Here is a 13,673-nt window from a genome sequence, read left to right on the forward strand (position 1 = left end):
CACCACCCTCATTCATATACAAACAAACACGGATATACCTACAACCCCACACTTGGCCCCACATACACTCTATATATGCACCCCACCACGCACATACAAATGCACAACACACATGTAAATATCTCCATACCTGTATACTTACATCTACATGAGCATAACATAGCAAGACACATGAACACTTCTGCACAGACATGTGCACCACCCTCACTCATGAGCACACATGCACGCGTACACAAACATGTGCCAATCTTCTAATCCATACATATATAAATACGTAACATACCTTACTCCCACATCTATACATGTTCATACAAATATACACATGTTCCCACATCGCCGATCTACATGAGTGTACACATACATATATAGCCAATCTCCCCGTTAAGGATGGCTTCAGTCTGAAGAGTCCACAAGGCTCCCACTTCCAACATGCACTGAAGCAAGGTCTCGTTTGGACCCACAGACATGCTCAGAACTTTGAAACCAGAGCTCTCTTAGGCATCCTACACCTTGACTTTTGAGGAAGGTCTCACATTGTCCTGGATCATTCTAACTTAGACGGCAGGCCAGCAAACCCAGGCTTCTGCCTGGCTCCACCTCCCCAGCACTGGAGTTATAAGGAAGCACCACTACATCCAGCGTTAAGGCCACTCTGCTTTTATTTCCGTTCCTGCAGACGGATGTGGTGGCATCTGTAACTGTTACTGGTAGGAGGAAACTGAGGCGCAGAGTGTTAACGTGCTCCGGGAAGTTTATGAAGCACCTGATACATGGGGAAGAGTCTGTGGCATATAGAGGGAGACCCACTGGCGTGCAGAGCTTGTGTAAGGAGTGTGACTGGTGGGAGACGGGCACCGATGTATGGTTTATGGTGGTTAGTTTTACTTTATTAGAATCATGTAGGCAGAGGGTCTCAGTGAGAGATCGCTTTGGACTGGCCTGTGGCCATGTCTGTGGGGCATTGTCTTAATTACGCTGATTGATATTGGAAGAACAAGCCCGCTGTGGGCAGACCGTTCCCTAGGCAGAAGGTTGTATGAAGGGAGACATGGAGCCGAGCACAAGCGATCAAGCAAGTAAGCATGCATGCATTCATTTTGCTCGTTGACTGTGGATGAATGTGATTAACTAAAGTTCCTGACCTGACTCCCCCACAATAGACTGTAACCTGGAATTCTAAGTTGGTCTGGGTCCCTTTCAACGTTGCTTTTAGTCAGGGTATTCTATCACAGCAATAGAAATGAAACTAGAACACAGTTATCCACTAGTCAGGGGCAATGCATTTACACACATCAGGGCCTCTGCATGCATTTCTGCACATCCTAGCCATGAGTACCTCATTGGAATGAGTTCGGTTCTGGTGCTTGGCACGGTCTGAGGCGTTGGAGAAGGCCTTGTTGCAGCCTTCATGCTCACACACATATGGCTTCTCCCCCGTGTGGGACCGCAGGTGCGTCTTCAGGTTCTCCAGGCGGGAGTAGGCCTTTGAGCAGCCTTCGAACTGGAAAGAGGTGGACTGGTCAGAGAGGGTACTCCAGATGCAGGCCAGGCGGCCAGACCCAGGGGGCTCCCTGCCTCCTTTGTGGCATACATTCCCACGTGTGCACCTCAAAGCATGTGTTTTAGCAGTGACAGTACTCTCTTTTCTAGAAAATACTAAAAGGGCTGCAGTATAATACTATAACTCAGATGATCGAAGGCCGTGATGGGAGAGCTTTACTGTGAAATACAGGAGTATGCATGTATGCATATGTGATATTTACATGAACAAAAGCACACACGTAGAAGCTGACCAAGTGTTCACTACTTTAGACGCCTGGCCTGTCCAAAGCACACGAAAGATCTGATTTCTCCATCGTCTGCATCTTACTATCGTGTTATCTTACAACTGTCTTTTGTTTTGAAAGACTTTAAACTAATTTATGTATACAGGCGCTGTGATTGTACGACAGGTAGGCCTGGTGTCCAAAGAGCCAAAGAGGGTGATGAATCCTCTGGACCTGGAGTTACAACAGGTTGGCAGCCACCACGTTGATACCAGGAGCTGAAGCTGGGTCCTCCAGAGAGCAGAGGGCAGTCTGAAATGCTGAGCCATCTCTCCAGTTCCTTTTGTTTTATTTCTGAGGCAGAATCTCATATAGCCCAGGCTGGCCTCAAACTCACTGTGTAGCTAAGGATGGCCTTGAACTCCTGACCCTCCCGCCTCCACTTCCAAGCGCTAGAGTTATAAGCATGCACCACCACACTCAGTGTGCGTGGCCTGGGGAAGTCAGGGCTCACACACGCCAGGTGAGCTCCTTCCAGCTGAGCTACGTTTGTCCCCTACTCCTGCCAAACTCTCATAAGAAACAAAGCAGGAGGTCGGTCAAGTCATTGTGACCATGGGTTAGGTAATCATTTCTTAGATATGGTGGCTAGAAATTAGATTTAGCTAAATTAAGCTTTTGTGCTTCACAGGAAATTGTCAAGAAAATGAAGACAACACAGAGAATTGGGAAAGTATTTGCAAACTCTGTGACTGATAAATGGTGTGAAACCTAGTTACAAAAAGAATTTGTATAACCAAGCAACAAAATGACAGGTACCGATTCCCAAAAAGAGATGTACAAAGAGGGGCTGGGGGGTGGCTTGGTGGATGAAGGGGCTTGCTGCCAACCCCGAAGCCCGGATCACCGTCTCTGGGACTCACATGATGGAAGGAGAAAAGATTCTGGCAAGCTGTTTAGTGACTTCTGTGCATAAAGAAATGCAATTAAGACGTCTCTAAGTGTACAAATAGCCAGTTCAGTACCATTTGTCATGAGAAAGCGTTAACTGAGACCATAAGGAGGAGCAGGGGCTCAAGGGACACAGGGCCAGCCGTGTCCAAGTGACTCCTCGGGGGGAGGGGCTCACCGTGCACTTGTGCGGCTTCTCCCCCGTGTGCCTGCGCATGTGCACCACCAGCATGTACTGGGCCTTGAAGGGCTTCTGCTCTCTCGTGCAGGCCTGCCAGCGGCACACAAACTCCTTCTTCTCCCCGTGGATGTGCTCATTGTTGATATGCTGCGGGCGGTGGAGACAAGGTGGGGAGGTGAGAACTTGTCCCTTCCCTGGGCACAAGAGCATGGCTCACTCTATTCAGCTGGGTCCGTCCTGTGTGCAGAGCCCCTCAGGGGACCACCATCCCATCCCAAAGTCTCCACCCTGGGACATACATAGCACCCACCTTGGTGAGGAGCACTGCAGTAGCTATGTATGTGTGGGGGAGGGGAGGCATGGGGGAGGGGAGGCATGGGGGAGGGGAGGCATGGGGAGGGGAGGCATGGGGGAGGGGAGGCATGGGGGAGGGGAGGCATGGGGAAGAGGAGGCATGGGGAGGGAGGCATGGGGGAGGGGAGGCATGGGGGAGGGGAGGCATGGGGGAAGGGAGGCATGGGGAGGGGAGGCATGGGAGAGGGGAGGCATGGGGGAGGGAGGCATGGGGGAGGGGAGATGTGTGTGGGGGAGGGAGGCTGTGTGTGCACTCATGTACAAGCTTGAGTATGCATGCATTCTTATACGTGTACACAACACATATGTGGATGGGGTGGAGGACAACTGTTGAGTCCCATGTGGCCTTGGTGGGGGTAGAATAACATGGTTCTTGCCCCTGGGACACGGCCAACAGAGTATGGGGTGTAGCTTAATGGTAAAATGCTTGTCTGTCACGCGTGAGACCCCGAATCCAACCCCTTCCAAGTACTTCTGTATGATATATGAGTGTGTATGTACAAGTCTGTATGTGCATATGCTTGTGTGTACTGGTGTGCCTTAGAGGGTAGAGGTGTCTTCCTATCACTCTCCACCGGGATTTTTGGAGACGGGGTCTCTTGGTGAGCCTGGGTTTACTAATTCAGCAAGATCAGCTGGCCAGTGGGATTCAGGGAGCCTTTGTCCCCACTTCCCCAGTGCTGGGATGAGGACAACGCACCACTGCACTTGGCTTTCTATGTGGCTGTCAGGGATCCGAGCTCAGGTCTTTAGGCTTGTGTGACAAGCACTTGCCTGACTGGGCCACCTCTCTGGCTCCTCCTCTAAGTTAGCTGGTGACGAAAGGCAGCCCACACACCCCAGCTGAGGTTCAAGGCCTGACCTATGGGGGTGTGTGGCGATTTATAGTGATGTACCTGAGGAACAAGCACCAGGTGCTGGCTAAGTGTGCAGTGAGGGAGACGTATCTGGCTCCCGAGATGTGTAAAGGAGGAATCCTGCCAGTGGGAAACAGCTTCCTCAGCTCTGTCTGTGAGGGAGGCTACCGCTAGACCCTGACTCTTGGCTTTGGGCTCTAGGCACAGTGCTGGGCTGACCCTGAGCAGGCCAGCCAAGGTCACAGCAAAGCCACGGCCTGACTTCCACCTCTGCATTTTTACAAGGCACTCCTGGAAAACCTGAACTCGTTTGCTGTAGTCTCTCCCAGACCAACACATTTGCAATCTACACAGCTATCCAGGAGCTGAGTGGCAGGCTCTGACAGCACCTTGTCCTAGGAGATGAAAGGTCACTGGCCCGATGCCCTGTGCACATCCCAACTGTCAAGCATAGATAACACCACCTTGGGATCCTGTAAAACAGCAGCCCTTTGAACTTCCGGAACAATCTTCCCTCAGCCTCCCTTTCCATTCATAAAGCCTTTCAAATGAGAAAAATGCTTCCCGACGACGCCTCTCATTTTTTTCTTATTGGTTTACTTAGCGACAAATTGTTAATAATGGACGGGGGTCTGGCTTGCCATCCATCTTCCCAGAGAGCGGAGAGGCAGTGCTAGGCAAAGGCAGGTCTTCTTTGTAGAGCAGCCTGCTCTTTCCAGGGCCACGTAGGTGTGATCCCCCAGGGTCACAGAGATATCCCTAAAGCAGTCCCTCTCTTGTCAAGGCAGGAATCTAACTAGCGGATTCTGTCCATTAGGTATTGAGGCAGAGACTCCCACTGGTCTGCAACTCACCAGGGGACAAGGTGGGTTGGTATGCATCCACCACGCCTCCTTATCAGTACTGGGATTACAGGCATCCGGCGCCACACCCACACCCTTTGTAAAGGGCTCTTAGGAACGGAAACCAGGCCTTCCAAGTACTTTGCTGACTGAGCGGTCTCCCCATATCTTCTTATATTGTCACCTCTATTTTCTCTTGAGCCCAGTTCAACCTAAATGCTTGAACCTGCAACGCACAGTTCTAATGGCTACCTCTGCCTTTGCTTACTCCAAAGAGGTTGAAAATAAAGATTCAAGTTCTAGAATGAACTTCGTGTGGATGTGGACTGCAGCTCAGAGCACTCAGTTTTGCTGTGCACGTGCTATGGTGTGTGTGTGTGTGTGTGTGTGTGTGTGTGTTCTTCATTGTTCCTCTTCCTTGTTCGAATACTGCTGTATTTTCTTAGACCTTCATGTGTGTTTGGGAGTGGGGCGAGAGGCCTCTAAGACACCTGGTCACAGTATCTCCCACTTAAAAGAGATGGGGCTCCCCATTCAGCCCCTTTGCAGCACAGGCTTTGGAAAGCGCTAGGTCCATTGTGGTTGGGGTTCTGCATCCCTTAGCAGGAGCTGGGGACAGAAGCTTACATGCACCAGCTGCTCCTGGGTGTCATACTCCTTAGTGCAGTCTGCCCAGTGGCAGTTGGTCTCATAGATGACCACCTCGGCCTCCTGCCTGCAGTCATCCCTGTCCAGGTCTTCCTTCAGATCAGCCAGCTGCTCCTAGGAGAAAGGAAGACCACGTCCACATGAGCCATGACTGCTTCTGAGGCTAGGGTGAGATTAAACTCATGGGTTCATGCCAGGGGCCTAATGCTGGCTTGGGTGTGTGGACACACATTCATTCATGCAATATATGTACTCATGTATACACACACACACACACACACACGTACACAATGCATGCATACATGTGGACACAGATAACACAGGCACACGGAGTCACACTCTTTAGCCTTTCTCCCTTTTCCTCAGCTCAGCCTCAGGAAACCGCTTGTCCTAGGCAACTGACCTGGGCCCTTCCTGCCCTTTGGTCATCCGGCATTGCCTTCTCCCCCATCTGCAAGTGGGAGAAAGGAATGTAGGTTTGGTTTCTGCTGTGGGGATCTGAGGCGGAGTATGGAGATGGAAACACTGTTAAGCGTGTGGGCTCCCCGCCCGGACAGAGAACTCCCAAGTCCTTTTCCTTCCCAATGATTTTTAGACTCTTTTCTCTTCCTGGGGTGCATGTGGGCCCTCAGCTCACATCAGCACAGTGCTGGCATTTGTCGAGCACTCTGCCGAGAGGCTGCGCACCCCTTAGACCCTCAGGCACATTTCCCTGACACAGCCTTTCTTCATTCTTGTATCAGCCAGGGAAATTGGAGCTCAAGAACATGTGGACGCTCCTCTCCAGCCAATATGATCTGAACTTGGGTCTCTATTCCGAATAGCTTTATCAGAATGGTCTGGAGGCCTGTTTAGGGGACTGTCTTGATTGTTAATTGATGTAGCAGGACCTGCGGGTGGCATCATGTCTAAGGCAGGTGGTCCTAAGCTCCATACAAAAGCTAGCTGAGCATGAACTAGCAAGAAATGCTCCTCCATGACTTCTGCATCAAGTTCCTGCCCTAGCTTCCCTCAGGGAGGGGCCTAACCTGGAAGTACAAGGTAAAAAGGTAGCGAATCCTTTTCTTTCTTATTTGCTTTTGGTCCGTGTCTTTTTACAGCGACATCACGAAAATGGAGTACTCTATTGACCATATATTTGGGTTATGAGGATATGTCAAAGATGAAGCTTAAAGAAAAAGCCTCAGGTCACAGTGGACCTGCCTGGAGTGGAAGCCAGGGACAGGTACAGTTTCCCCAGGCTGGGAAGCAAGGTCCAGGGAGGGCCCGTGGAGTCTACTGTGGACGATCCAGTGTTTAACAGCTTTGCCAGGCATTGTGGGAGCCAAACCAAACCATGACCAGAAGCAATATTACAAAGACTTATTTTTTTTTGAGACAGGGGGTTTCTCTGTATAACCCTGAACTTCACTCTATAGACCAGGCTGGCTTTGAACTCAGAGATTCTCCTGCCTTTGCCTCTCAAGTGGGTGCTGGGATTAAAGGTATATGCCACTCGGCCATGTTCAACTTAATTTTAAAAACAGCAGGAATGTACCCTGACTCTTCAAATGAGCTATGGGTTGTGGCTTTAGAGCAAGAGCATTTGCCTAACGCACACAAGACCCCAGGTCTAATCCCCTGTGCTGCAAAACAGGAAAACAGACACAAGGAAGACTGTCAGGGAAACAAGTACAGTGCTGGGCAGAGAGAGGGACAGGCTTTCGCCAGGTTAAGGGCCAGAGTGTCCGCAGGCATGGTCACTCACGAACAGCAAGCTCATCTCAGAACTGCAGCATTTCCCACGGTGAGCCACAGACAGAGGCCCTCTGTGATACTGCTACAACCTCTTCCAAAAGGGACTCCAGGATCACCTTTGAACAAGTACCCCAGCTCTGCAGAAAACAATGCTACTAGGTTGCCGTAAGTAGTACTGGCTGCCCTGAGCAGGTCAGTCGGAACATCTCTGGGTATCCATCGGCCAGCGGTTCAGAAGAGAATGTAGAGGAGGTCCCATAGTGCCCACAGGGCAACAGAGGACCATCTGGTATTATCCTCACTACACATACACTACAGGCTTGCTCACTGCAGACCAGTAGGCCTAGCAGTGGGCTTTCCAAGGCCAAGGCAAGAATCCTCTTAGTCTGCAATATGAGGGCTTCAGCAGAAAGGACCATTACTAATCTATCTTTCCTGCCAAAGGAGGCGGTCCTCTTGCCTCCACCTCCAGGGCTGGGATCCCAGGAACGTACCACCATGCCTAGTTTGCTTTCATGGTTTCTTTCTCTGCATGTCACGGGTACACAGGAAGGCTACGGGTTTCTGTGTGTTCATTTTGTATCCTGCCATTTTGCTGCCAGTGCTTTTCAACTTGGAGAATTTCCAGTGGGGTCTGTAGGGTCCCAGGCATGTAGCTGTCAGGTCATCTGCGAATAAGCGTCTTCTGACTCCTTCCCTTCCTATTTGTACCCCATGCATTCCCCCTGCCTTAAGCATGTCCTGACCAAAATGCTAAGCATGACATTAAACAAGCGTGGGTGAAGTGGACACTCTTCCTGCTTGTAGTCTCCCCTTCATGTAGTATGTTAGATGAATGTGGCAAACGAAACACAGTAAGAACATTAGTCAATCTCAGAAAGACAAATACTGTGTTCTGTCTCACTTGTGAGACCTTGACTTTATACATACATAGACTCCTATCTGTACAGATAACAGGAGAGTAGCAAAGCCATCGAGGGGAGTGGGGGTAACCTGGGGTGGGGGCGGGGTGATAGTGAGAGAGTGGAGGGAGCTGGGGAATGGGGAGAATATGCTTAAAATGCCTGAAACTGTTCTTATGCAACAGTGTGTGTGTGTGTGTGTGTGTGTGTGTGTGTGTGTGTGTGTGTGTGCGCGTGTTCAGATCCAATGCTGTACACGAACTGAAGACCAGGGGGATAGCCTTAGTTATCATTCATCAGTCACCGCCCATTTTGTTTTATTGATACAGGGTTTTACTGACCCCAGAGCTGGCTGATGTGGCTAGACTGGTTGACCAGCAAGCCCCAGAGATGCACCTGTCTCTGCCTCCCCGCATGAGATCACAGGTACGTGTCACTGTGTTCAGGTCCTCACACTTGAATCATCTTCTCAGCCCCTTGTAAAAGTTCTCCTCCCACCCTCCCTCTGTCTCCCTCCCCCCTTTATTTTTTTCTAAGGATTGTGGGTGCAAGGCAAAAAGAACGCCTGTGGGTGGCTCTCCTAGAGTGTAAGACAGTATTGAGGCCCCACCCACGAACCCATCCTGGTCCCCTCCCTGTCCTCAACATTCCTGCATGTTTATCTTCCCTGGATGTGTGCTGTCCTCATCAATTTGAGCACACACCCCCTCTCCAAGACGGCCAGCCTCGTGGAAACTATGTATCATGTTCAGACTAGTGCCGGTGTCAGTGAGGGGGAGAAGAATTTGTCATCAACCCCTCTGTTTGCCTGACAATAAGAGGATCCGATATTTCATGAAAATTAAGTGCCTAGAGCATGCCTGATGGTTTACAGTCTTGATAAAGGATAGGCCAGCAGATGCTGGGAGCCAGGGACCAGAGGGAGGCTTTCGTATCCGTGGTGACTGTGAATTGTGGACTAACAGATGGAGACTATGCTACCAAGAGGGCTTAGGGCTAGGAGGCTGAAAGCCAAGGTCAGTAGCAGATAAGTCTTTCACATGGCAGATACCTGCTCCAAGAGTGTGTCTTCCCAGGGACAGGGCAGGGCAAGCAGTAGGACTTCCAATGGGCCCTCCATGGAGGCTCACCTCAGTCATGCTGGCTTCAGGGCCCTCCATAGAGACTGGGCCATCCATCTATTTATCCATCTATTCATCTATTCATCCATCCATCCGTCCATCCATCCACCCACCCTTCCATCCACCCACCCACCCATCCATCCACCCATTCACCCACCCACCCATCCATCCACCCATTTACCCACCCACCCATCCACCCATTTACCCACCCACCCATCCACCCATTTACCCACCCACCGACCCATACATCCACCTATCTTTGTATGATTGCATGAATACATTCATACCTCCATCGCTTTCCCCCTACCCCCTCCATTTACCGCTAGGTGCTCAACAGCCAAACCAGGAGATCCAGCCTGGTCCCAGCCCAAGGACAGTGACAGTGGGCAACAGGTTACCTGTGTCAGTCCAAGTGGGGAGGCTGGTCGCAGGCCCTCAGCCTCAGTCTTGACTTTGCTCCGCTTATGAATGGTGACGGGGTTCACGGTGCTGCTCACAGCTGACTCGCTGTTCTGCTTGTTCTGAGGGAGACAGCAGAGGACATGTCACATTAGCACAGGCAGAGGACCCCTAAATTCTATGGGAAGCTGCTCTACAGTTCACCAACATAGATCATCGTTTATGTGTATATGTACACATACACATGCATGTTCATGTGTGAGGAGCACACATTTATATTTGTGTATGCATGTATGTAGAGATAAGAGGTTCATCTCAAGTGTATTCCTTAGTCACCACCCACCTTATCATTTTGTGGGTCTCTCACTGAGACCGGGGACTCCCCAATTAGGCTAAGTGGGCTGGCCTATAATCCCAGATATCCATCTGACTCCAACTCCTTAGAGCTAGGATTACAAACATGCATCACCATTCCTGGATTTATTTTTTTACACTTCTTGAGTGATGGGATTATAGGCGTGTGTCTCCAGCGCCTGGCAATGCCTGGCATGCTGGGGACCAAACTCAGGTCCTCCTGCTTGCAAAACAAGCTCTTCAGACACTGACTCACCTCCCTAGCGTTTCCTCCCTTCTGTATCTTGAAACACCAAAAACTGAGTCTCTTAGATTGATCCTCAAGCCAGGCCCACCAGAGATGGGGTGGGGGTGGGGGATGAAGGTTGGGGGATGGACAGACACCTTGTCTCACATGATGTATGCAGTGTCTCTTCATGCAGGATCCCTGCATTTGAGGGTTTCTCCATCCCTTCTTGCTTTTTGGACAGAAGACAAAACTGAGTAACTAGAACACGTACCCGGACCAGAGAGCTTATGACCCAGTTTAAGGTCCTTCCCACCACGCGGTCCCTCTCCTAAAAGCAATCAAACAGCCAAAGTGCAGAGATCTCTACCAGCTTTGAGTGTGAAGCGCCTTTGGGGATGGGGTGAGCAGTGAGGGTCCACCTCAGTTCCCTGCATCCGCCTACCTGGTTGGCATCATTGAGACAGTTGCTGCTATTGCCGCTGAGCTGGGAAGGCATGGTACTGATGGAGGTGAGAGTCATGGGCTGCTGAGCCAGGAAGGTGGGTGAAGGCTGGATCAAGGGTGGTGTGTGTCCAAAGGCTGAGCCCAGGCCCCGCTGCTGGCTCAAGATCTGCTGGTAGGCCATGGGATTGATGGGGTGGGGAAAGGTGAAGGCTGGGCTGCAATGAAGAACAGGAGAGGATAGGGGAAGGGGTGGTGTACTGGCTGGTTTTGTGTCAACTTGACACAGCTGGAGTTATCACAGAGAAAGGAGCCTCAGTTGAGGAAATGCCTCCATGAGATCCAGCTGTAAGGCATTTTCTCAGCTAGTGTTCAAGCGGGGAGGGCCCAGCCCATTGTGGGTGGTGCCATCCCTGGGTTGGTAGACCTGGGTCCTATAAGAAAACAGGCTGAGCAAGCCAGGGGAAGCAAGCCAGTAAGTAACATCCTTCCATGGCCTCTGCATCAGCTCCTGCTTCCTGACCTGCTTGAGTTCCAGTCCTGACTTCCTTTGCTGATAAACAGCAATGTGGAAGTGTAAGCTGAATAAACCCTTTCCTTGCCAACTTGCTTTTTTGTCATGATGTTTGTGCAAGAATAGAGACCTTGACTAAGACAGGTGAGTTTACCATCAAGCCAACATCCTTGGCAGAGAGGACTATTCTCTGAGGCTCAAGGTGGCAAATTGCTAGTCATGCCATGACCATGGATGTCTTGACTTAACCTTACTGCCCACACCTAGCTCTTTGAATGCAACCTTGACCCTGGGCAGGCTGGCTCCCTGCAGGTGAGCCAACTCAGCCCCACACCTGGTCACTTGTCTGCTGTGACACCTGAGCTGCACCCCTGTGCTCCCTCATTGGTACAAAGCCTTTCGGTTCACACTGCTTCCTTTCTTCTTCAGGCTCTGCTGGACTTACAAGCTGCCATACACTTACCCATGGGCTACTTTTTCCTGGCAAGAGATGAGGGGATGCTGGTGGCCTCTGAGGCTGTGCCACCAGAGACATGGTTTCCTCCTTGCTTTCCCCTGACATCTCTGTAGTGTGAGCTGCTGTTAGGACACCCTATGTTAAGGTTCCTGTCCACACTACTGGGACCTGTTCTGTACTCTATCTAAGACTGTATTGTCCTGGAGACACCAGGACACCCCGTACCCTGCAAAGGGGGCAATGACAAAACCTCAACCTCTTAAGGGGAACTCAGAGCTATGCCAGCATTGAATTTTTAAAAGGATTTATTTTTTATATGTTCTTATATGTCTGTGGGTATGTTTGTATGTGTTAAGCATGTATAGGTACCCGCACAGGCCAGGAGTGAGCATTAGATCCCCTGGAGCTGAAGTTATAGGTAGTTGTATGTTACCCACTGTGGGTGCTGGGAAGCAAATCCAGGCCTCTGGAAGAGTAGCCAATGCTCCTAACAGCTGAGCCATCCTTCCAGCTCCATTAGCCTCAAACTTGCTCTTCAGGGTGGCCTAGCATTTAAAATGCTCAATATGACAGCAACGTGTTATGCAGCAGATATCATAAACAACTGTAAGCGCCTGCGTGCAGCCCTCTCAGTAGTATCAGGCCAGGATAGGCACAGGTTTCAGTCACCGTGGTTGGAGACTGAGTCCTCAGGAAGGTCTAGAACAGCTTTGATGGTACCACAGTGAGATCTGTCACCAGCCCTCAAGGTGGACTACATCAGTGTCACACCAGGTGTGGCTTATTATGTTGGTCAACAACACCCTAGGATCCTTTGGTACCCTAGTGAATACTAGAAAAGCTACTTCATTAATAATTGTGCATGTGTAGGTGTGTACAGATGTTGGTAAATGCAGGTATAGAACATGCCTTGGTATGCTATGGAAGGCAGAGACAACTTTGGGCATCAGTCCTAAGTATTACAAGCTGGCTGGCCATGAGCTTGCAGAACTCTCCTGTCTCCAACTCCATCTGCCCACAGGAGTGTTGAACTCTAGAGACTTGTGTTATGTGCCTGGCCACTGGCATGAACTCTGAGGATTCAAACTCAGGTCTTTACACTCACGTGCCCAGTGTTTCTAGCCACCACATCATCCCCAGCTCCTAAGGAGGCCACTTTTGACCTTTGGCTACCTCTGACGTCATGCTGGAGCCCCTGGTGGCATGCTTACTACGTAAGGCTGTACTCTGGTGTTGGTGTGAACTCCCTGTGTCACAACTGCTTTGTTGTTCTTTACAGAAGGCTCTCATGTAGCCCAGGCTGTCCTGAAACTCATAATGTGACCAATGACTCTGAACTTCTGATCCTCTGCCGATATCTCCCGAGTTCTGTGATAACTGGCATTTGTCATCATGCCTGGTTTTATACAGTGCTAGGAATGGAACACAGAGCTTTGTGTATCCCAGTCACGGACTGTACCGAAGAGCCACATCCCCAACTTTACTACTGCGTTTGAATTACCAATACAGTTGGTAGCATGCTGAGACGCTCTGTAAGACCAGACCCTGCCATGTGGCCCCAGCCCGGTTCCCAGTTCTTAGCCCCCTGCTTGCTGTTGGGTCTCACCTGAGGGCACCGGCTGACAGGTGTCCATAAGAGCCACTGGCTGCTGAGCTGCTCCTGGAGTTGTTGATGTAAGCGACCAGTGAGTTGGGAGAGGTCCGGATCATGCGTTGTAGGTCGAGGCTGGCATCGGAGAGCGGGGAGACGGATAGAGCCCGCTTGCGGCTCAGTCTCGGAGTCACACGTGGGCTAGAGAACCGTGATGCTGTGAGACAGTCGACCAAAGGCACGTTAGTATCACAGGCTCTCCATCCACTTATGAACTGTCATGATTTCTCCATGCCACCGGTGTGGTGGTGATGGGCCACCGTTCTTAT

At 50.6% G+C, this 13,673-nt stretch overlaps 1 protein-coding gene across 1 annotated transcript in view; it reads right to left on the minus strand.

The window, feature by feature from the left end:
* GLI2 (GLI family zinc finger 2) overlaps positions 1-13,673 on the minus strand; it is a gene marked incomplete at both ends in the record, with an annotated part of 161,791 nt that overhangs the window by 7,035 nt on the left and 141,083 nt on the right. Inside the window, 6 exons of the mRNA XM_080917750.1 lie at positions 1,337-1,501; positions 2,896-3,045; positions 5,579-5,713; positions 9,758-9,880; positions 10,784-11,000; positions 13,360-13,561. Coding sequence (XP_080773876.1) covers positions 1,337-1,501; positions 2,896-3,045; positions 5,579-5,713; positions 9,758-9,880; positions 10,784-11,000; positions 13,360-13,561 — 992 coding nt within the window. The remainder of the gene's footprint in view (positions 1-1,336; positions 1,502-2,895; positions 3,046-5,578; positions 5,714-9,757; positions 9,881-10,783; positions 11,001-13,359; positions 13,562-13,673) is intronic.

The sequence above is a fragment of the Micromys minutus genome (assembly GCF_963924665.1).
Source record: "Micromys minutus genome assembly, chromosome: 6".
Classification (NCBI taxonomy): domain Eukaryota; kingdom Metazoa; phylum Chordata; class Mammalia; order Rodentia; family Muridae; genus Micromys; species Micromys minutus.